This window comes from Vulpes vulpes, chromosome 1 (genome assembly GCF_048418805.1).
Source record: "Vulpes vulpes isolate BD-2025 chromosome 1, VulVul3, whole genome shotgun sequence".
Taxonomy (NCBI): domain Eukaryota; kingdom Metazoa; phylum Chordata; class Mammalia; order Carnivora; family Canidae; genus Vulpes; species Vulpes vulpes.
This window is the reverse complement of record NC_132780.1, coordinates 122,346,241-122,371,449: the sequence shown is the minus strand read 5'-3', so window position 1 is coordinate 122,371,449 and position 25,209 is coordinate 122,346,241. Positions and strand designations below refer to the sequence as shown.

Below are 25,209 nucleotides of genomic sequence, written 5' to 3'. Positions count from 1 at the left end.
TCTTATAATTCAACCGATCAGTGTTTATTTGAATATCTGTATGCAAATCCCAGTTCTAAGTGCTATGGGTAATGTAAAATTGAGTTTCTTTTTAAATCTTACCCTTCAAAATCCACATAAAAATCACTTTTTCCCACTTAGCCTTTCTTGATTATTTCACACCAATTACTTTTACCACAAATTCCTTATAACAGATGTAACTGCCCACCTATTTAGGACATGAATGCTGCTCTACAGGCTTCTGTATTTTCTGGTTGAATGTGTTGCATCCCTGACGAGATATAAACTCTTAAGAGTAAGACCAGCATTTTTCATAACTTCCCTGTGACTCTCAGAATCTTGCAAAAGACTAGGCACAGAGGCAGAGGCATTTAATCCTTTTTTTTTTTTTTTTTTTTTTTAAGTGCCTAAGCAGAAGGAACTGACTCAAACTTCAGGAAGTAGCTGTGAGGACAGGGTGTCAGGAAATGACAGAAAACCTGAATACGGAACTGAAGCAGCAGCTCAGAGCTTCTTGCTCTGAAGTGGCAGCACAGAGAGGGAGCCCAGTGACGACGTGAAAAGCTGGGGGCTTAGAGCAGACACTCGCACTATTGGAGGTGGGTACTCTGAGCAATGGGAAAGTTGGGGAGCACTGAGCAAGAGCTGAATTGAGGGGAACCTACCTGGCTCTTAGTCCTCGGTGAGAGACGAAGTCATTGCTAGTAGGCTCTTGACCTTTTATGGCCAGAGGCCTGGGGGTGAGTAGTTGTGGGTAATGAACATCTGGGGATAGAAACAGAAATGGGGTCAGGAGCCCAGGGCACAGAATTCAGCAGCATCTGGGACTCCCTAATTTCTACTGACAATTTACAACTCCCTCCTAAGGCCTGTTGCTCCTAGGCACTGAGGTGGGAGGAGGGCCACAGGAGATGAAGACAAAGTCTCTGTCCTTGGAGAGCAAGCATATGGTCTAGCAGAGAGACAGAATTCACATCAGAGACATTGTGACAGAGCAGGAAGTAGTTGCTCCTGCATGCCAGAGCTGAGCACGAGTGCAGATGGAGGCCTGATGAAGGCATGATGGTTTGAGTAGGGCTGGTTTCTGTGAGTGTAGGGTCACGTAATTCCAGAATGTCAGAAATGAAGGGGACTGGATGAATTAGCTAGGTTAATCTCATTTATTTTCCACTGGGGAAAACAGTATCAAAGATGTTGGATGATTTACCAAACTAATATTTAAAATTGCATACCATGGTCCCTGACAAGTAAGTACATATCCTGTGCTGATTCCCTTACCCCTGTTCCCACAGGTGCTTAGTAGCAGAGCTGGGGTGATCTTCTGAATCAAGGTCCATGTACTTTACTGATGCTATAAGGCAGCCTTGTGATAAGGCCCTTGATTGTGTGCAATCCTGGGAATCAGTCCTCACCAAGTTAATCCCCACTCCCATACCTCTAATGGCACCTCTCGCTTTCCTATTTCTGGCCAGTAACTCAAGGGCACCAAATAGTCTCTGTATCAGAAACTTCCCTTTGTTTCAAAAATACATGGGGATAAGAGGTTTTTGGGTGTTAGGCTCAGGTCTCAGAGGTACAGCAGGAAAGAGGAGAGGACCATCAGTCCTCCTCATTGGTTCCTTTTTGATCATGAATATTTCAGAGACTTCTCCTTTCCATTTTCTGTATAAAGTTATTTTATCAAAAAGAAGCTCAGGAGCCAGGACCAGAAACTTCTCCACCTTCCCCCCCATCCATAATTGTTGCCCTGTAGGGGAAGGCAGTTTTTTGGGCAGGGGCTCATCCCGAGGTATAGCTGATTCAGCCAATACTTCTCCACTGTCCTCTTTGCATCTCTTTAACCAACCTTCCCCCAAATTTTCTTGGGCTAGTTGGTTTCCAAGGACATTTTCAAAGAACGTGGAGAAAGATGGAGTTTTGAAGTGGAAAGGAAAATCAGAGACTGGTGGCCTGCGTGGAGACACTATGGAGTCCTAGGAGCAGTTGTAAGAGGGGCTCATTTGGGAGACAGTGAAGAGCATAGGAAAAAACAGCTGTGGAATGAGGAATACAAGGAAGGATGGGCAAGGGAGTTGCCAGCTAGCTAGTGGTACCAGGGTCAAGAGGTCTCAGTGTTCCCCAGAGCAGATAAGCATTGTTCATGGTTTCCTCTTCACATGGAGATCCAGGATCCCATAGATACAGAGCAACTTGCTGCTCCTCATGCATAATTGGCAGGGCCAGTGGAAACACAGGGGAATGCCACAGTGGAAAAGCAGTTTGGCTCCCCTTCATACTAGTGTTCTCAAAATATTTCTTAATTATTTACTTAGTTAATAATCTAATAACTCTTAATGTTCAAAATAAGGGATTTATTACATGTTATTTTTTGAACCAGCTATCTTCCTTAGAAATAGAACTGAACCTTTTTTAAAAATTAAAGAATAGGTCATTCATTTCCAGCAAATGATGCTTCTCTAACGTGTCATTCAGGGTAGGAATTTCAGCCAACTGCTCTACTGACTTCATGCACCTGTTCAGTAGCTGCTCTTAAAATGGAGAGGGGACAGGAACTTGCACTAGAGTTGGGATTTTCTCTATAGAATTTTGCAGGTTGTAGAGAGGAGTATAGATGTTCACTTTATTAGGAACTGGACCAATAACATTTCAACAGCTATAACAGGAGTCATATGTGGAAACCTGAGTGGGATGGTGCTGTACTTCTAGTGCCCCTCATTGATTGCCACTTCAAGCTACTTTGCAGCTAGCCTTGTGACTCGAATGATTCCAGTAGTTTTGACATGCAGGTTATTTTCTTTTTAAGATTTATGTATTTATTTATGAGAGACAGAGACAGAGGCAGGGACACAGGAGGAGGGAGAAGCAGGCTCCATGCCGGGAGCCTGACGTGGGACTCAATCCCAGGACTCCAGGATCACACCCTGGGCCAAAGGCAAGTGCTAAACTGCTGAGCCACCCAGGGATCCCCAACACGCAGGTTATTTAACATTACCTACACCCATGATAACTTCTCTCCAGACTCATTAGGCCTAAGACACATTAGTTTGCCTTGAATAAATCCTCCCTGCTCCTGTAATGGAGCAAATAGCAAAAGTATTTTCCTAAAACTTCCATTTGCTTTGCCTCAACTTCTATTTTATTCTAAGAAAAAATAGCAAAACCATTGGACTGCTATACCATTGACTTCAGCATTCTTGTTTTCCCTCTTCTTGATTTTCTCTCCCTAATTATTCCCCTCTCTGTCACCCTCAGATGTGGAAGTCTGTAGTAGGGCATGATGTATCTGTCTCCGTGGAGACCCAGGGTGATGATTGGGACACAGACCCTGACTTTGTGGTGAGTTTGGGAATAGCTTTGCTTGGAAAATCAATAAAAGGTAGAGGTAGGGAGGATGAGGCAGAGGCATCTGGGTCACTCTGTCACCTTCAAGGGGGCTTAAAAAGGACAATCTGGGACTGAAATAGCCCTAATGGTGGAACTGACTAGTAGGACAGTTGGCTGCCCTGAGTGGGGCACGCATGATAGTTAATGTTAAGGATGGAAGGGAACAGGTGTAGAAGAGTATGACATTGTGATTGAGAGGCTGTGACAACCTATGGTGAAGGTGAGGTGCAGGTTAACCTGGCTCTCCTTGGGCCTGTGAGCCAGGATATGAGCTAGACCTCTGTAATTTATGGGATTCAGTAGTTGTGGAAGACCTGAAGAGGAAAGTAAGAGGGATGTGGAGCAGAAGGGGAGGTTTCAGGGTCCACCAGTTTAAACATAGCAGGGGGTGGTAAGGTCGGGTAAATGTAAGGAAGAGTCTGAGTAAAGACCCTGCTGAGTCTGAATAACGATCCTCAGTAAATATCCTGACTTTACTTTTACAAGAAGTAAAGAGGAGGCAGTAGATACAGGACCTGGGGGGCATGTGTGTCAGCTGCATGGCCTCTCTCAGTGTGGCACATCTCTTGCCATCACTTATTGCTGAATGCTGTCTTTTGCAGAATGACATCTCTGAGAAGGAGCAACGGTGGGGAGCCAAGACCATTGAGGGCTCTGGACGCACAGAGCATATCAAGTAGGTGCCAAAAGGACTAAGGTGCAGGAAAAGGATGTGGGAAGAGACTGAAAAAAACTAGAAAACTCAGGGGAAGGTGAGGGAAGAAGGAAGGAGGGAGTAAACGTCTATGTGTCTATTTCTCAAATCTGTCCCTATGTGTATCTTTGTATATTTCTGTTTCATGTCTCTCCTCTTACCGCCCCCCCAATTTTATTCTCTTATTTCTAAAAACTATGCTATTTCCCTCAGTGGGTCTATTATAAGGGATTTGGAGAGGATGTAGCTCAAATACTGAGGTTGTGTCACTTTATATTCAGATAAAGATAAGTGTGTGTCTAGAAGGTAGGTGACTTCAGATGGACCAGAAAGGATTCAGTAAAACATTGGTAAACAACTCAGAATATTGTAAGCAGAGGACAATATTAGGTTGTATCTGGCCTAGATGATTTTTAAAATAAAAATTTGAATTTGGCTACTTGACAGAAGCTGGAAACCATGAATGGTAATATGAAGAAATGTAACACTAGGGAAACCAGTTGGTTAAAACTATTTTAGTAATGGTATTTAGGGGTCTTAAAGATTATAGCCCAATATTTTATCAGAAATAAAGGCAAAACAATAAAACACATACACTGTAAGAGAAAAGGAACTTACATAGCCAAAGGTTTCTGTGGTATGTATTATATATTCGAATTGGAAGATTCCTTCTCTCCATGGATTGTTCGGAATCATCTAACCATGGCTATCTGCTTTGGCTTCTGCTATTGTGTCAGAATATTGAATATGAGTAGCAAGGTAGACATAATAAATAACAAAAGCAAAAATTAACAATTACATGCAAATTGGCAAAATTAATACAGCTTAAAACCCCATTTTAACTACCCACCCACACTGTAACAACAGTGTTTTTATCTCTTTTCCCCCTAGTTTTAAAAAAATGTCAGTGGATGGCCACGTTGCACAAACAACACACTATGAAAATTTTGCATGTGTTTATATAATTTGATAATATTCAAAACTATGCATTGTTGTTTGACCAGACATAATAATTTATCTTAAGTAAATGTAATGAATATTGTTTTTAAACAAACCAAACAATACTGGAAGCAGTTGGAAAAATGAAAAAAAAATGGAATAGGGTCTTGCAGGAAGTTTCTTGATGCTCATTTGCAGGCTCATAGATTAAAAAAAAATTAAAAGGATCCTTTCCTAAGCTGTCCTGAGTAAAGGCTACTCAGCCCTAGCATCCTGAGAACTGCTAAGAGGAAGATACAAATGCTCCTTATACCTTTCCCTAACCAGTGCCCGTCTCATGCATAGTAGGAGCAGAGCATTTTAAGGAGGACTCCCAAATCTTTGCCATGATCTTAGAGAAACAGCTTGAGTTTGGGTATCAGATAGATTTAGGTTCAACTGACAGCCCTGCAGCTACAAGTGATGTGAATTTAGACATAGAACACATCCGAATCTCAGCTTATTTATCAAATGAAGATAATAGTGTCTACCCTGCAGAATATGGTTAGAATTCAGTGGGCTAACATGTATCAACTTTCTAGTGCAGTATTTAGCACCTCTTAAGCGTTTCAATAATATTTCTCTTGCTTGTTAATGTAGGTTAGTTTAAATCAGTTTTTCTTTCTAAAAACCTAGCATAAGCTTGTAAAAAATGACAGTCTTTTTCCTTCCTAAGTGGTGTTTACCTGGATTGTTGTGTTACATAATTCTGTATATCCATTACCCTGTCTGTTAACTCTTGGAATCATAAAGTGTAGTGACCTTGGATGTTACCTTGTTAGCCTAATTGGATCACTCTATGATAGCATAAATGATGGAAACATTTACACAAAAACCCACTCCCCTCCCCCATTTACCGAAGCTACCAATGTGTAAAGCCCCATCTCTCTAGTAGCTAGCCAGGTGACCAATGGACAAGTCATTTTTCTCCCTGATTTTTGGTTTTCCTGCTGGGATCAAAAAGACCTCTGGGATCAAGAGGACCTTCCATTAGTGTAAGTTTCTAATATTCTGGGATCTTCTCTAGCTAGTGTGGGCTAAGCCAATTTTTAAGGTCAAGTGGGAATCACTAAGGGCTTTAGAAAGGAGGGGGAAATTGGAGAAAACAGTAGCAGCAGAGTTGAGATCACTCAGAGCAGGAAAAGGAAGTGATTGTGGTTCTCACTAATCTCACTACCTTCCCCTACATCATAATCTTTCTTTTTAAAGTCTGCCTAAAGTATATTTAGTTTGGGGAGTGGCTTGGTAATTCAGTGACTAGCTCATATGATAGTTTCCATCCCTCATCTCTCATATAGAGGCATATAGGCCGGGCAGCTCCAGGCAACCTAGTGTTCCAAGGACTCTGACCCTTTCCTCCTGCTGCTGCTTCTTTTTTTCTGGTGATTTTGTTTATTCATGAGAAACAGAGAGAGGCAGAGACATAGGCAGAGGGGAAGCAGGCTCCCTGCTGGGACCCTAATGCGGGACTTGATCCCAGGACCCTGGGATCTCGCGGCAGATGCTCAACCACTGAGCCACCCAGGTGTCCCTTCCTCCAGCTTCTGCCACTCTTGCTCTATCATGTGCATGTCAGTATATCCCATGTCCATCCCTGGCTGGGTGTAAACACTGAGCTGCTTCTTGTCACTATACATTAGTCTTGCCTGTTCCAGAATTTTATGTAACTGCAATAATACCGAATGCATTCTTTTATGTCTGTTTTCTTTCATTCAACACAATTTTTTGAGATCTATCCATGGTCTTTGCATACCAGTCCCTTTTTAAAAAGATTTTATTTAAATTCAATTTAGTTAACATATAGTATAGTATTAGTATCAGGGTTAGAATTTAGTGATTCATCAGTTAAATATAATACCCAGTGCTCATTACATCATGTGCCCTCCTTAATGCCCATCACCCAATTACCCCATCACCATATCACCCTCAGTTTGTTCCCTAAAGTTAAGAATCTCTTATGGTTTGCCTCCTTCTCTGTGTATTAGACTTTTGTTCTTTTTAACTGTCAAGTAGTTTCCCATTGTATGGATATACCATAGTTTATTTTATCCATTACCTTACTTACATCTGGGTTGTTGACAATTTGGGACTATTGCAAATAAAGCTGTCATGAACGTTTGGGTCCAAATATTTTTGTTGACACATATTTTTGTTTCTCTTGTGAAGTACCTTGAAATAGAATTGCTAAGTCATATAGTGTGTATTTATTTATTTTTTCAAATTACCACTGTTTTCTGAAAGGAATTTACCATTTTTTATTCCTACTAATAATGTATGGATTTCAATTGTTCCACTCCATTTTCAATTGTCTACACTTGATATTGTTAGTATTTTTAATTTTTACCATTTTGTGGGTATGTGGTGATTTTGAATTGTATTTTTTGATGTCTAATTTTATTGAGCATCTTGCTATGTGTCATTCCTGTATCTTCATGTATCTTCATTTAAAGTATCTGTTCAAATCTTTTCCTCACTTTCAATGTAGATCATTTGTATTGTTATTCAGTTTTAAGGGCTTTTTATATATTCTTTTTATAGTATTTTGTGAGATATGTGTTATACAAATATTTCCTTCCAGCTTAAACTTGTCTTTTCATTTTCTTAATGGCATCTTTTGAGGATCAGAAGATATTAATTCTAATGAAGTCTATTTTTTCAAACAATATTTTGACTAACACTTTATATATCTGATGAACTTCCATCTACTCCTTCAAATTGTGAAGGTTTTCTCTTATATTTTGTTCTAAAAGATTTATAGGTTTAGCTTTAACATTTACATTTAAATCTATGACCTATTTCAAAGTTGCTTTTGTGTACAGTGTGAGGCAAAGATTGAGGTTCACCTTTTTTGAATGGATATTTTATTATTCCAACATCATAAGATGTTCATTGGGGCATATGGATGGCTCAGTTGGTTACACATCTGACTCTTGATTTCAGCTCAGATAATGATCTTAGGGTCATGAGATAGAGCCCCATTTAGGGCTTGTCTACCCCTCCCCATATCTCAAAAAAGTCTGTTCTTTCTCCATTTACTTACATAGTATCTTTGACCATATACATACAGGTCTATTTCCATAGTATTTTTTTAAAATCTTTTTGTCAACCTTGAACTATACCATACTACACTGATTATTGTAGCTTTATGATATGTCATAAAGTCATATCCTCTAAATTTGCCTCCCTTAAAAAAAAAACTATACTAACCCAGAACTTTACATTTTATTTATTTATTTTTAAAAATATTTTATTTAAATTCAATTTGCCAACATATAATATAACACCCAGTGCTCATCTCATCATGTGCCCTCCTTAGTGCCCGTCATCCAGTCACCACATCCCCCCACCCACCTCCTTTTCTGCAACCCTTTGTTTCCCAGAGTTAGGAGTCTCTCATGGTTTGTTTTCCTCTAATTTTTCCCATTCATTTTAGAATAAAAAGTCAATTCCTATAAAAATGCCTGTTCATATTTTGGTTGAAATTCATTGAATCTGTAGATTATTTTAGAGAAAATTGATAGCTTAATGATTTTGAATTTTCCTGAACATGAACATCTAGGTCTTCTTTAATTTTTTAGAAATATTTTTCAGTGTTCAGGTCTTGGACATATTTTGTTACACTGATGCTAAAATATTTCATGTGATGATAAATGGTATTTATTTTTAACTTTTAATTAATTCCAAATGTCCACAGCTAGTATAGTCATACCTCAATGATATTGCAGGTTTGGCTCCAGATCCTCACAATTAAGTAAATATTGTAATAAAGCAAGTCAGATGAATGTTTTTATTCATTCAGTGCATATAAAATTTATGCTTACATTATATTGTAGTCTACTAAGTGTATATAGCATTATGTCTAAAATATGTACATACCTTAATTTAAAAACACTTTATTGCTTAAAAAATGCTAAGCGTCATCTGAACATTCTGTGAGTCATAATCTTTTTGCGGGTGGAGGATCTTGCCTTCATGTTGATGGCTTCTAACTGATCAAGGTGATAGTTGCTAAAGTTGGGGTGACTGTGGTAATTTCTATGGCAAAATTTTGTGCCAAAATTGGAAGATTGCTACATTGATTGACACTTCCTTTCATCAGTGATTTCCCTGTAGCATGCAACACTGTTTGATAGCATTTTACCCACAGTAGAGCTTCTTTCAAAATTGGAATCAATCCTCTCAAAACCTGCCACTTGCTTTATCATGTAAGTTTATATAATATTCTAAATCCTTTGGTATCATTTCAATAGTTTTCACAGCATCTTCACCAGGAGTACATTTCATCTCAAGAAACCACTTTCTTTGCTTGTCTGTAAGAAGCAACTGTTCATCCATTAAAGTTCTATCACGAGATAACAGTAGTTCAGTCACATCCTCAGGCTCCACTTCTAATTCTAGTTCTCTTACTGCTTGCCCTACATTTGCAGTTAATTCCTCCACTGAAGTCTTGAACCCCTCAAAGTCATCCATGATGGTTGGATGCAACTTCCTCTAAACTCCTATTAATGTTGATATTTTGATCTCTCCCTGCGAATTATGAATGTTCTTAATGGCACATAGAAGGATGAATCTGTTCCAGAAGGTTTTCAGTGTACTTTGCCCAGATCCATCAGAGGAAGCACTATCAGGGCAGCTATAGCCTCACAAGATGTATTTATTAGATAATAAGACTTGAAAGATGAAATTTACTCCTTGATCTATGGGCAGCAGAATGGATTTGTGTCAGCAGACATGAAAGTGATATTAATCATGTGCATCTCCATCAAAGCTCTTGGATGACCAGGTACATTGTCACTGAGCAGTGATATTTTGAAAGGAATCTTTCTGAGCTGTAGGTCTCAACAGTGGACCTAAAATATTCAGTAAACCATGTTGTAAACACATGCTATCATCCAGGGTTGTTCTTCCATTTGTAGAGCACAGCAGAATAGATTTAGCATAATCCTTAAGGGCTCCAGGATTTTCAGAATGGTAAATAAGCATTGGTTTCAGCTTAAAATCATCAGCCGCCTTAGCCCTTAACAAGAGAGTCAAACTCTCGTTTGAAACTTTGAAGCTGGGCTGACTCTTACTCTCGAGCTGTGAGAGTCCTAGATGCCAACTTCTTTCAAAATAAGGCTTTGTTATCCACACTGAAAAATCTATTGTTTAGTGTAGCCACCTTCATGATTGATCTGAGCTAGGTCTTCTGGACAACTTGCTGCAGATTCTACATCAGCACTTGCTGCTTTCCCTTGTACTTTTATGGAGATGGCTTCTTCCCTTAAACCTCATGAGCCAACCTCTGCTAGCTTCCAACTTTTCTTCTGCAGCTTCCTCACCTCTCTCAGCCTTCATAGAATTAAAGAGAGTTAGGGCCTTGCTCTGAATTAGGGTTTGGCTTAAGGGAGTGTTGTGGTTGGTTTGATCTTGTATCCATATCTCTCAAATGTTCTCCAAATCAGCAATAAGGCTGGTTCACTATCTTATCACTCATATTTTCACTGGAGTAGTGCTTTTAATTTCCTTTAAGGACTCTTCCTTTTTATTCACAACTTGGCTAATTGTTTGGTGCAAGTGGCCTAGCTCTGGGCCTATGCTGGCTTTTGACATGCCTTCCTCATGAAGCTTAATCATTTCTAGCTTTTGATTTAGAGTGAGAGACATGTGATTCTTCCTTTTACTCAAACACTTAGAGGCTATTGTAGGCTTATTAATTGGCCTGATTTCAATGTTGTTGTGTCTCAGGGATTAGGGAGGCCCGAGGAGAGAGAGATAGAGAAATGGCTCATTGGTGAAACAGTCAGAACATACCCAACATTTATGAATTAAGTTTACCATCTTATATTGGTATGGTCCATGATGCCCCAAAAATAATTACAATAGTAACATCAGAGATCACTGATCACGGATCACCATAGCAATTATAATAATATATAATAATAATGAAAAACTATGAAATATTGTACAAATTACCAAAAAGTGACACAGATACATGAAGTGAGCAAATGGTGTTGGAAAAATGGTACCAATGGACTCACTTAATGTAGGGTTGCCACAAATTTTCAGTGGGTTAAAAACACAATATCTGCAAAGTACAGATATTGAAGGGCTTCTAAAATGAGTTCTGCCTGTATGTAGAAATGAAATTGATTTTGATAGTGGCCTTATATCCTATGAACTTGCCAACTGTACTTAATAGTTCTAGTAGCACATTTGGTGGATTCTTCAGGATTTTCTACATCTATGATAATATCATCTGTGGGTAAAATCTTAATCTGTGTGACTCACCTTTGTGCTTTTACTTTTGTAACAAAAAGATCAGTTCCTTCCCTTAATTCATCTTTAAGGTCCTGGGTTTCCCTTGGTTCCATAAACTACATTGCTTTGCCAAATCCAAGGTATTTTAAAACTTAAAATAGGCATCTGAGCCTCAGTGTGTCAAAAGTTTCTTATGTATGCCACTTAGCACACTGAATTGTAACTTTTTATATTTCTTCCAACTGACCACTATCTCCATATACATTAAGCATCTTTGTATCCTCAGAGCCTAACAGTGTCTTATACTCAAAAGTTTATTGAGTGAAGGAGTAATACAATTAAGACCTATTTAGAGTGGCTATATTATATATATATATGTATATATATGTATATATGTATATATATGTATATATATGTGTGTACATATATATATTTTTTAATATATAGAAGTCCCTTTTCTTTGGCCCCAAATTTTTATTTAAATTGTATTATCTATTGGCATGATCTTCTGATTAGCCTTGCGGTCAATCCATAAGGTGGAAATTCCTGAATCTCATTTTTAAATCCCTTTTAAAAACTTGTTTTAATTATAATATAGTTATGACTCATGTGGCAATCATTGGGTTCATTAAAACTTTGCACATTTTCCTCATTTGAAAGTAATTTTTAAGCCCCATTTTCTTCATTCTTCATCTGAATATTTTGGTTGGGAAATAACAGTTATTTACATGTTCTTGGAACCAATCACTTTTTTGACACAGACATTTCTAAAGTGTCAGTGTTGTTGAACTAGCAACACAGGATCTCTGCCTCCACTGCTGCCAGAGGGTTTAGAGCAGGCACGGAACAGATGGTTCTTCCAGCACTTAGCTTATTTCATCTGGTTCCAAGCCAGCTTTCTAAAATTAACTATGACTAAAGCTGAGAAGGCTTTTAAAAAAGGCTTTTGGTGGGCTTATACTACGAGGCCACCAGATGGATCTATTCTCCCACGAAAGAAGAGAATTTCTGCTGTGGAGTGGCCATTCTACCTATAACCAATTTACCTGGTTTTCTGGAGCAGGTGAAGTCCCAGTAACATTACTGTCTCAATTCTATAAACCTCTGTTTCTTGCTGCAGGAAGTCAAATTTTTTTATTAAGGGTTCTCTTACCCAAATGTTTCTAAGAATCCCCAGAGATGCTTATATGTGTTCAGATATCAGTCCTGATTGTCACTCATTGATGCTAGTGCTGGTGCTGAGCTGTTACTTCATATCCTCAGGGCAAACAGATACGCAGAGGTGCTCTCTATCCTCATGGTGAAGATGAAAGTGAAGTAAGAAGGAGAATGAATGCCTCCTTTTGGTGTTACAGTCTCGTAGAGATAGAGGTGTCCCAAATCAAGGTTATTTGAGCCTTAAAGTATCACAATAATTAGTGATGAGTGAAATTTATTACTTTTTTAAAAGTCCCTGATAATGGCTTTATTTTTAAATTATTCTTCATGCAGGTAGATTTTTTTATTTTAATTCAACTTAGTTAACATATAGCGTATTATTAGTTTCAGGGGTAGAATGTAGTGATTCATAACTGATGAATGCAACTGCATGTAACACCCAGTGCTCATTCCATCAAATGCCCTTCTTACTGCCCAACACCCAGTTACTCCACTCCTTCCACCCTTCCAGCAACTCTCAGCTTGTTCCCTATAGTTAAGAGTCTCTTAGGTTTGCCTCCCACTCTGTTTTTATCTTTTTTTATTTTTCCTTCCCATCCCCTATGTTCTCTGTTTTGTTTCTTAAATTCCATATATGAGTGAAATAATATGCTATTTGTCTTTCTCTGACTTATTTTGTTTAGCATAATACCCTCTAGTTCTATCCATGTTGTTGCAAATGGCAAAATTTCCTTCTTTGTGATGGCTGAGTAATATTCCATAATATATGTTATATACATAATATAATATATATATTCTCCAAGTATTGTCCATACAAATTGTTTCTTAGTTTTGCTATTATATACAGTGTTTCAGTGCACAGTATCAGACATTAAGCCTTGCCATGTTTAAAATTATTTCCTTGGGGTAGACTCTCAGGACTAGAATGTATGGGTAAAAGGGTATATAAATATTTTTGTGATTTTTGAGAGAGAATATCTAAAGCTATAAAGCATACCCATTTAGAAGGAAAATAACTTCCTAGTTACTAGAATATAATTGGCATCACTGTCCTCTAATATTTAGGAGGATGAAAAATGCGACAAATATCAGAAGATTAATTTAGTGGGCAAAATAACAGACTGGAGAAAGTATTATTGGCTTATGAAAAGTTTAAATCACACTATATAGTATGTAGGCCACACTAATCTCTTACTCCCAAACCCAGTATTGATATACTTTGGGGGCTCAGACTTTTGGTAAAAATAAGCAACACCTCTTAAGATTTCCATTTTTTCTGGGAAGGATAATTCATTGACTTTCAGTGCTAGAGGAGTCTCTGTCATGTGGTTACTTCCAGCATCCACCAGCTGAGGAACAAAGTATCAGAGGAACATGATATTCTCAAGAAGAAGGAGATGGAATCAGGGCCCAAAGCATCCCATGGGTATGGAGGTCGATTTGGGGTGGAAAGAGACCGAATGGACAAGGTAAGTTGAAAGGAAGATATTTGCTTAAAGACAAAAGATAGATTGATTCGTTTATTGGTATTATGGTTCAAAACTTATTCAAAAGTACAGTTTTCATTTGGGCTTTAAAATAGAATATCCCCATATTATTTGTATCATTTTTTCCTGATTCCAACACATAAAATATAAATGGTGGAAAACAGGATTCAAAAATTTAAAAAAGGGTGGCCCATGGTAGGCCCAGCCATACTGTAACTCCTAGACTAAGGAGACAGGGTCACAATTAGGGAAAGAAAAAAATCTGTTTTAAAATCATTTACTGCTTGTAAATGCTTGTGTGTTATGCTGATGTTGCAACTTATCATTATTTTCTTTACTGTGTACTTAGTGTTCTTTTTGTATATATATATTGTACTTTATATGATGTGCACTTGTGAAAAATATTGATGTTAATTTAATTTAATTTAATTTTTGTATATATATTGTACTTTATATGATGTGCACTTGTGAAAAATATTGATGTTAATTAAATTTAATCTAAATTTAATTTAGATACCTTCAAATATGAATATTGTTTTCCTTTATCCATTAACTACTATAAAAATATGATAAAAAGTACTTATATTATAAATCAGTTTCCATTGATTTTCCTAACCTCAAAGATAGAGATATATATGCCTATAACAAAAAACATTTTATCTCTAAGGAGAAAAAAAAATCTATCCAGTGAAAGCCCTTAGTTCACCCTCAAGAAGTATTTTGTTTTGTCATTGTATAAAGTGCAACATAGGCTTATATTCTTTACAAAATTCCTTGGAAAAAAACTAAGATAGATGAGCATTCATTCATTCTTAAATTCACAAGTAAATCTGACCTACACAGACCTAAAAATACTGCAGAAGATGTTCCCAGGAGCTCATACAGGGCAGTGTTTCATATCAGTCTCTATTGATAATGTTTATCCCAGCATGAGCTTGGAACAGGAGGAAGGAAAAGCTTTTTAATTTCTTTTTGGTTGGGACTCTGCAAGGTATCATTATTTGGTTTGAGGTACTACCCAAGTTCCAAATTTTAAAAGTATCCATATCTAAATATTAGAAGAGATATACCTTTCAAAACCAAATAGAAAATAAAACAATAGATGGAGTAAAAAGTGGGGGGGGAATAGGAAAGTTATATGCCCTCTTGGACTACTTGCAGTATTGTCTGCCAACCCCCTTTGGTGTCGAGTCAGTCACTGTTAAATATCAGGGCTCAGTTGGCTCTTCTGAAATTTGATGGACACCCAGGAACAAAGATCCAGAACAAAAGCACCTGGCTGTTTTCATGAAATACGCAATCTCAGTTGGAGCATTAATTAAGTCAGTCCCCCTTGATCTCTTTTCAATAACTACCTCATTCTATTTTGACCCATATGTCCCTTGTCATTAGCTTTCTTTTTATTTTTTGTTTAAACACTGTTCTGTCTACTTTGTCTCTATCCTTGGGATTGCCAGTCCATCCGATAGGAGTTTCCTGAATGATGAGTTCCTAATGGTATTAAGGAAGACTTAGGATGTGCAAGCTTCCAGAAAAAGTAATCTTGTTCTCCCCTATCACCTATTCTCTGTGTGATAAACCCATGGAGGCTATGAGAGTGACCCAGAATTGAATTTGTTCTATTCTCACATTCCAACCCATGTCTGCATTATTTCTTTTTTTTTTCTTCAAATTTTTATTTAAATTCAAGTTAGATTACATACAGTGTTGTATTGGTTTCAGGGGTAGAATGTAGTGATTCATCAGTTGCAGTGATTCACCCAGTACTCATTCCATCAAATACCCTCCTTAATGCCCATCACCCAGTTACCCTGTCCCTCCACCTATCTCTCCTCCAGAGCCCTCAGTTTGTTCCCTATATTTAAGAGTCTCTTATGTCCTTCACTCATTCCATCTGATTTTTTTTTAGAGTGCTGTGGGCCATGAATATGTCGCTGAGGTGGAGAAGCACTCTTCTCAGACTGATGCTGCCAGAGGCTTTGGTGGCAAATATGGAGTTGAGAAGGACAGGGCAGACAAGGTAAGTCTCTCCCAATGCTACCCAGCTCACATCATGTGGGATTTATCAACACTCACCATTTAATGTGGGCCTATGTTTCTCCGAAAGAGGGAGAGGGCAGTGGACTTAGGTGGGTTCATCATGATGATAGCTCCCATAACCTTCCTTAGCAAATTCCTTGGTGCCACTCTAGGAAGCCACATGCTGAGCTGAATAGTGTTAATTTAAATGAGAAAAAGAGTCTCAAACTCTGTTTAGAAAAGAAATCCATCAAATCATTGATTTTTATTATGCCTGTACGTATGAAGAAAGAGGAGGGAAATTTCAAAAGTCCTCTTTTGGTCAAATATTAAAATGTTATAATTATTTATACCTTTCAGGAGAACACAGATGTTAGCTTAAGTATTATTACCACAGCAGCAAATAATTGAGTACAACAGCTAATTAGGGTTATAATGTTTTTAGAAGGTAGAGGTTACTTTTCACAGGATTTAGCACCAAATCCTTGAAGTCCAGGGGTTTTAAAGATGCCTCTGTACAAAAAAGTAGTTTTAAAAAGAGGAGAAAAGGCACAGTACAATTAAAATTATAGAGTGGTCAGGAGAGTACCATTTATAACTCATTAATGTTCTCATTTCACACCTGAGTAGATCAGACTCTTTTTTTAAGGATTTATTTATTTGAGAGAGAGTAGAAGGAAGATGAGAGAGAGAGAGAAAGAGAGCTTCACTGAGTATGGAGCCAGAGGTAGAGCTCTATCTAATGACCCTGAGGTCATGACTTAAGCAAAAACCAAGGGTCAGATGCCCACCCCACAGCACCACCCCAGGTGCCTGAGTTCAGACTCTCTGATCCTATTTTTTATGGGTAGAATAGTGTCTCTTCCCTTGTAGCTGCATACAGGGAGGATATTTCCTTCACAGCTAGCTGAGACTTTTTTTTTTACCTGCAGTTGTTAATTAGGTGGGCCTGAATCCTTAAAGCTAAGTGTTAGAATATTATTTGCATTGTAGAGTTTGGGCAGAAAAGTTCAAAATTACTGTAATGAAAAGGAAAAATACAGAAGGTAATTTTTTAAGGCATAATGGAATATGGAGCATGGAATGTTCTTCTCTAACGAGGATGGGATTTCCCTTCCATCTTACCTTTGCCTGATCTCTCATTGTTCTTTCTTTCATCTGCCTCATGCACCACACAGGGAATCACCTAAATAATCAGTGTGTCATGTAAATTAAGAAACCATACGTACTAATAGCCCTTGAGATGGAAAATCTAGTCTTGCTTGGAGACCCAAGGTCTTGAGCTAGATGGGGATGCAGCTATGTGATGATGTTAGGTATTAGCTAACATATCCAGTCCTGAAGCAGCTAGGGCCCAAGTTCTCCCAGTTGCCTCTCCTCCCACCAAAATACATTGCTGGGTTTCCCCTGCCACTTAGAGAAAGAGAAGAAGTGTGGTATATATAATCCATTAGGAATGGGATAATATTTCTTACGTGTGCATAGTGCTTTATAGTTTACCAGGTACTTTTCTAGCTATTATTTTAGTTTCATGAGAATTAGGAAGAAAAGCACTAATTTACTGAATGACACAATACAAATACTTTATATACCTTGCCCCACTTAGTACCCACAATATCATTTTTCCCATTTTATAGTTGAGGCAAATAAGGCAGGTCTGCCTATTTTTATTTCATATTTGAGGTGACTGAGGCTCAGTGATATAAAGGATATGCTTAAGTTAAACAACTATAAAGAGGGAAGGTGGGGTTGGGTTTTGAATCTAGAGCTGATGAACCTACGGAGCGCAAGTTCATTGCTCTGTAGCATACAGCCACTACACCAGCCTGCCGGGTCAGGGGTCTTGTCTGTTTCTAGGTTAAACCCCCATTCTCAGCCCTGAGCTCTTGTAAACTAGCTTCTGGCCTGAGCTAAGGGTACGAGTGTGTGAGGGAGGGGAAAAACTGTCAGTTCCAATTCTAACTAATCCACTCTCCTTTTCTCTGTAGTCTGCTGTTGGTTTTGATTACAAAGGAGAAGTGGAGAAGCACGCATCTCAGAAAGGCAAGGACCCTGCACTTCAGCCTTAGCAACCTGATTGACCTGTTCTACTCAGACTTCACCTCCCAACAGCTGTCATCAACTCCCTTTAGTTGCAGGCACAGTTCCCCACTATTTTATTTTTTTAAATCCAAGCATGTACTTGCTTCTTTCTTATTTACCTTGTTCTAGGAGATTGATCAAGTTTTCTTTAGTTCTCCTTCCCTCTAATGGATTGAAAATAAGCTATTCTACTACTTTATTTTAGGACGTAGTCCCTAGATTTTAACATTCATCTTTGACTTAAGTTTAAAATTAATCACTGTCTCTTCCTAGTAATAAAGGAAATGTAGAATAAGTTAATTACATTCCTTCTACATCCTACATTCTTAGTGCCAACTGGCCAATTGTTGTTGCTCAGTATAAGGATTTTGTGTTTTAAACCCCACAAAAATGAATCATTATTATTATTTAGTGAATACTTATTTAAATTGACCAACATATTTACCAAGTATCTGGTGCATCACTGTTTATTGTATCTGTTTCCTCTTTTCTTCAATTTCCTTCTTACTAAAGTATATCCTTTGATAATTCTTCCAGTGAGAGCCTATGAAAAAACTCCCAGGCTTTGTCTAAAATATACATTTTGTTTCATTCTTCATTGGTATTTTCGCATCATCACTTTGAGTATATTATTTCATCCTTTTTGGCATCTCTCTTGTAGAGTCTAACTCTTGTTCCTTTGTAGGTAACATGTCTTGTCTCTCTGTTCTGTTTTTTTTTTTTCATGAAAAGTTTTTTTTTTATTCTCTCTGATACCCTCAGATATATCTAGGTGTTGGATCTATTTCTCTTATCCTACATGAGACTAACCAATTCTCTTCAACCTGAGAAATAACTTTCATTATAGAAAGTTCTCAGGCCTGTTGTCTCGGGATAGTGCTTCTTCTCTTTTCTCTTTTATCCCTTCTTCTGGAACTCATATTGATGAATATTGAAGATTTTCATTCTCATTTGATTGTCTCTCTCTTTTTTATTTTTATTTTATTTTTTAAGTGCAGTGGTGAGGGGGAGAGGGAGAGGGAGAATCTTAAGCAGGTTCCATGCCCAGTACAGAACTCGATGCAGGGCTTGATCTCATGATCCTGAGATCATGACCTGAGCTGAAATCAAGAGTCAGATGCTTACTTTCCTAAGCCATCCAGGTACTCCAACCATATGGTCTACCTTGGTGAATGTTCTATGTGTATGAAAAAACTATATTCTGCAGTTTGGGGATATAATGTTCTGTAAATGTTAATTAGGTTTTGTTAGTTGTTAATGTTGTTTGGGCCTTCTATAATTTTAGATTATTTTTGTCTAAACATTCTTTCAAATAACGTAAGAAGAGTGTTAAAATTTTCGTCTAGGATCACATATTTTTCTGTTTTTCTTTGTTTCTGTCAGTTTTTGCTTCATGAGTTTTGATTCTGTTAATAGATTATACCAGCATACATATTCCTCATTAATGATGATTTGTTCTCTTATTTTTGTGTTATATTTATCTTATCTTTTATAATGCATTTTGTATTGAGGTCTACTTTGTCTGATATTCTTGCCATCTTTCTGATGTATATTCTTTCTTTAGTATATATTTTTCTAGGTCAGCATTAATTTCCCAGCTTAGAATTCCTGTGTAATATAAATAGTATAAAACTGGATATTTGCATTCTACATACTCAGGGTAGGCCTGGAGTTTCCAAGTTACGTAGGTAGAATTTCCCCCTACCAAATGCTGAACAAACTATAACCCCCTTCACCATTTCCCTGAACAAATGAATAGAATTTTTCTAGAACTCTTTTATAGAAGTGGGCAGACTTCCATTTCTTGTTCCCCAGCCCGCTGTTCTTATCCTAATCCCTAGGGACTAAATTTGGGATTTAAAACACCCTTGGGCTTTCTGAGTTAGTTCATAATTGCCTTCATATTTACGGCTTTGATTCATCTATTTGCTTCTGGAGCCAGGATATTTTTTTTCTTTTTTCTTGAGCTTCACTACAAAAAAAAAAAAAAAAAAAAAAAAAAAAGAAGTTATATTTTAGCAGACATTTCTAAGTGTTTATATGGGAATAGGAACAGGCATAAATTTCATATGCCTGTTTTCATATGTATCTGCCTTTTTCCTCCTAAAAGTCTTTCTTTACATTCTCTATACTTTCCCCTCCCCTGAAGAAGGGAGAAAATTGAAACGATCTTCTCATTTTGGGATGGAGGTAAAGGAGGAGAGGAAAGGAGTGAACAGTGTTGAATTACAGCTTGCAAAAGATGACTTAGGATACTTGTTTCTTGTTAATCTACCTAGATCCTAGCCCTGCTCTTTTCCCAGGCCCTTATCCCTCTGCACCCGTTCCTCCTGACTTCTCTCTTCCACAACACATTCCTGTGGGCTTAGAGCAGGCTCTCATGACTCCTCCTTCCACCATAGATTACTCTCATGGCTTTGGAGGCCGCTATGGTATAGAGAAGGATAAACGGGACAAGGCAGCTCTGGGATATGACTACAAGGGAGAAACAGAGAAACACGAGTCCCAAAGAGGTAAGTTGGGTTGGAGAGGAAGAAGGTCTCAGAGTAGCATAAAGTCTGCCTTCCTTCCTTTCTGGAAGCTGACATAGAGGATCCAGAATACAGAGGTACAGATGTTCAGAGGATGTGGTGGTATAAAGGGTAAGTGTATGTATGTATGTAGGGGTTGGGGCAGATACCAGGAGGACAGAGAAGAAAACAGCAAGATTAGGAGCAGGACAGAGGAGACCAAAGAGAAAGGGTCACTGAGGAAAGGGTAAACTCAGACGGGCTGGGTGATGACAAGTGGGTGGTTTGGTTATGAGTCTCACAGGCCCCCATGCCTCACAAGGACAGAGAGCTCTCTCTCTGGGATACATAAGGGATGGGACACATAAGGGATGGCTGGATGGCTCTCCTTATTTTTTCCCATTTCTTCTTTGTATTCCTTCCTTTTCTCTCACTTCTCTCTTTTTTATCTTCCCCTCTTCACATCTCTCTCCTGTCCTTTCTGTCTCAGTCCTTTTCTGCCTATTCCCATCCATGCTTCTCTCTATCCTCTGATTCTCATACTTCCTCATCCATCTCTGTTTTCCACATTCCTGTCTTCTGGTCTTTCTTCCTATAAAATCCTTTACCTACATATTCCTAGCATTTTAACTCTTTTTATGACTCAAACCTTTGTGTTCTGCAGATTATGCCAAGGGCTTTGGTGGTCAATATGGAATCCAGAAGGACCGAGTGGATAAGGTAAAGCATCAGCACACCAATATCTTTTTTTCTTAATAAATATTTTTATTTATTTATTCATGAGAGAGAGAGAGAGAGAGAGAGAGGCAGAGACACAGGCAGAAGGAGAAGCAGGCTCCATGCAGGGAGCCTGATGTGGCACTTGACCCTGGGTCCCCAGGATCACACCCTGGGCTGAAGGCGGTGCTAAACCGCTGAGCCACCAGGCCTGCCCAGCACACTCAATATCTTGAGAAGAAGTCCCTAAACTGCTCTTAAAGTACCTTGAGATAGGAAAAGCTAAGTGTCCCGAGCTGTCATCCTACACTCCCCTTTGACTGCTTTCAGCATTTAATGGGCAAGTCTTCTGCAGCCTGAGCTTTAACTAAGGAAAATGGAGCCAGAGAGAGTTAACACAGATATGTTTTAGGGAAAGGTGGTGTTTGAAATTTCATTGATTACTAGGCATTGCTTAATTCAATCTATAATCTCTTCCCACTCCATTCACATCAGTTCTCCTTCATGTATTGGCTGGGGCCATGCTGCATTCTAGGCAACTGGACTTAGAGATGTGAGATGCTAAGTACTCTAGGCTTTCAAAAGGGAGAGCTGAGCCCACCAAGTTAGAACTTCTTTATCCCTCTCTCTGCTGCAAAATAACAATATTGAAATACCCTGTTTAACTATTGACCATCAAATGGTCAGAGATACCTCCTATGGGGGCCCCAATCCCCAATACTGACTTTGGGTCATTATCATTCCCTTCTCCTCCCCACACTGCATATACTCTTCTCTCTGTAGAGCGCTGTTGGCTTCAATGAAATGGAGGCCCCAACCACAGCTTATAAAAAGACGACACCCATAGAGGCTGGTGAGTCTTAATTCCTTTTCTCTATGTTCCTCAACCACCTCTCCCTTCTCATTCTTTCTTATGCCTAGATACCTCCTCCATACCTTTAACTACCTAGACTAGCTGAGATAGACTTGATATTTCCATATCCTCTCTCCTAAAAAAACAAAAACAAACAAACAAACAAACAAAAAAACTAGATTAAGTGGATAGAGATATAGAGTGACATTGGAAAGGAACTATAAGCAGAGAACACAGGGAAGGAGGGATAGGGAGTCATTTGGGAAGAATACAGAAGGATAAGAGCTTGCAATGAGGGAAGAGAAGGTGGGTGGTGGTCAGAGGGCATACAGATTTAAGGAATGTGGATAGAGAAGGATGTTGATTAGGGGAACAAGGCTTATAATTTAGAAAGGACAAAAGTCTGAGATTGCATGGCCTGGCTATATGGAAATCTGGGCTTTAGGGCTACATCCTCCTCCTATAATCCCCTAGTTCCTCCATTAATACCTCTTTACTTTTCTTCCCATGAGTCCCTCTCCATCTGCTCTTTGCCTGGATATTTAACCAATTCCTTTTCTTCCTTTAGAGCCATCCCCCACCCCTGAGCCAAGACAATACTAATTCTTCTTGCCTGTGTCTGCAGCTTCCAGTGGTGCCCGTGGCTTGAAGGCAAAATTTGAGTCTATGGCTGAGGAGAAGAGGAAGCGAGAGGAAGAAGAAAAGGCACAGCAGATTGCCAGGCAGCAACAGGAGAGAAAGGCTCTGAAAAAGATGAGCCATGAGGCTCAGCAGCCAGTGAACACTGTGCGAGAGCCGGAGGTGCCAGCCCCATTGCCCAAGAAAATCTCCTCAGATGTGAGTGCTTGGCCTTCTGGGATTCACATCCAAGATTCCTTGCCCAGATAGGAGCCTAAGAAGTCCAAATCATTGGTAGAAAATAAGGCATGGGCCTCCCTGGTTTTAGGCAAAGTCTATAACTGCTATCTCTTCTTTAGGATGATTTCAGTCTGAGTGATTGGGCCTCATATATACCAAAATGTTAGGGGGAAAAAATCCCAGATTTACATATACCAAGATTGCATATTTGGCTGTGAAGCCAGTCACTGCTGCAGGAACAAGGGGGAAGGAGCTATCACTTCAGGTGGGAGCCCATCTTGAAAGGTGATTGATTTGGATTGGAAGAGACAGCAAGGGGTATTCCGGGTCAGTATAAGTGAGAAGACTGAGGTCTGCATACTTACCAGAGAGGTGCTTTATTCTCCCCAGGCCTGGCCTCCAGCAGGGAGCTCTCCATCATCCGAGCCTGAGCCTGTGAGAACCAGTGCAGAACGCCCAGTGCCTGCCCTGCCCTTGCTTCAGAATCCCCCAGAGGTAAGCAGAACCCCAGAGATTCTCTGCCCCTTCCTCATCTCATGTCCTAGGAAGGTGGGCCCTATAAAGTGACCAACCATCCTGGTTTGTCTGGTACCATCTTGGTCTTAGCACTGAAAGTCTTGCATTCTGGGGATCTCCCAGTCCTGGGCAGACCAGGACAATCGGTCAATCCTAGCTGTGGGATTCCCAAAGATGCGAGTTGGCTTCAGTGCTTTCCTGGTCACTCAGTGGATCAGACTTGCTTTCCATTTCCCTCTTCTTACATATTTCACATTTCCCTCCTATTGCCTCTTGGCAGGCGTTTTGAGTGGGTGGGTATGGGAGGAAGTTGAGGAATGAAGATGGATAAAAGACTAGGTTCCCTAGGAGAGGATGTTAGATGGAGGCAAGGATAGAGGGTAGAAGTGGTAGGACGGTGATGGGTGGGGTATTAGCAGTCCTCCATAGGGAGGTTTTAGAGAGGCAGCCCCTGTTGTAGAAATCCCTCTGATCCACACCATCTCTTCCCAGGATGAGGAGCCCCCGGCTTTGCCTCCTAGGACTCTGGAAGGCCTACAGCTGGAGGAAGAGCCAGTGTATGAAGCAGAGCCTGAGCCTGAGCCTAAGCCTGAGCCTGAGCCTGAGCCTGAGCCCGCGGCTGAGCCTGAGAATGACTATGAGGATGTTGGAGACATAGACATACGTGAAGAGGATGGTGAAGCAGATGGGGACTATGAGGATGTGCTCGAAGTTCAGAGTCCCTCTTGTCCTACTCCGGCTGGTGAGTGGTGGGGGAGAAACAGCTCCTGAACTGGGTCTAGTCCAGGGGTGAGAAAGAGGAAGAATTCCCCCATTACCCAAAAGGACCTGCTATCCTTCTCCATGTTGGTGAGACCATGTTTATATCTCTCATTATGCAGAATCATCTGGCTACCCAGCTGGGACTGGAGCAGGGATCTCAGCGATAGCCCTGTATGATTACCAAGGAGGTAGGTTTGGAGTGGCCTGAGGGGTCTAGTGCCTGGAGGCCCTTACTACAAGAAAGGAAGGTGGATTCTGAGGGTCAGGGAAGGACTAGCCTTGGCATCAAGAATAGCCCATTTCCCTCCCTGAGGTTTACCATGGGCACAGAAGTGGAAGGATTATTGTCTGACCATCCTAATACTCCATAAATTGCCTCCCCAGAGGGAAGTGATGAAATTTCCTTTGATCCTGATGACATCATCACTGACATCGAGATGGTGGATGAGGGCTGGTGGCGGGGACGTTGCCATGGCCACTTTGGACTCTTTCCTGCAAATTATGTCAAGCTTCTCCAGTAACGGGCCCTCCTTGTCTTCTGCACTGTGACTTCCCATGTCCAGAGTGGTTCTGCATCCATCCGCCTGTGCCCCATTCCTGCTGCAAATATCATGAGTTGCCTGATATTCTAGACAGACTTTCCTCTCCTTCTCCACTAGGGGTTGAGGCAGAGACAGCATGAGAAAGGGGTGGCCTTCCCCTCAGCGTCCTCTCGACCCTAGATGAACTCATGGATGTTTCTCTTGTGGTCCTTCCTCCTTCCCTGTGAATGCTCCCTCAAGTACCCCAAGTTCTGCCTTGCTCTGTTTGTGAGCTCTGAACATCCTGGTTTGCTTACATGGGAAGGTATATCTAGCTTGCCTTTCCTTTTCCACAGAGATATTTTTTTTTAAAGTCTTCTCTCTGTCCAGTCTTAAATCAGAAATAAAATGGGACTATGATTCATCTCCA

At 39.6% G+C, this 25,209-nt stretch overlaps 1 protein-coding gene across 2 annotated transcripts; it reads left to right on the top strand.

Annotated features, from left to right (window-relative positions):
• Positions 1 to 428: 428 nt before the first annotated feature.
• HCLS1 (hematopoietic cell-specific Lyn substrate 1) lies at positions 429 to 25,209 on the top strand. 2 transcript variants are annotated; one of them, XM_025990145.2, is made up of 14 exons: positions 429 to 599; positions 3,253 to 3,336; positions 3,987 to 4,060; positions 13,794 to 13,923; positions 15,851 to 15,961; positions 17,949 to 18,003; positions 20,445 to 20,555; positions 21,217 to 21,272; positions 22,053 to 22,122; positions 22,748 to 22,959; positions 23,371 to 23,475; positions 23,989 to 24,238; positions 24,378 to 24,446; positions 24,643 to 25,209. In XM_025990145.2, exons 2-14 carry the CDS (start codon positions 3,253 to 3,255, stop codon positions 24,777 to 24,779), a joined length of 1,464 nt encoding a protein of 487 aa, XP_025845930.1. In that variant the 5' UTR covers positions 429 to 599; the 3' UTR covers positions 24,780 to 25,209. The 2 variants fall into 2 exon arrangements, with proteins under 2 accessions (XP_025845930.1, XP_072580846.1); XM_072724745.1 differs by lacking the exon at positions 20,445 to 20,555 and having other exon boundaries at positions 455 to 599.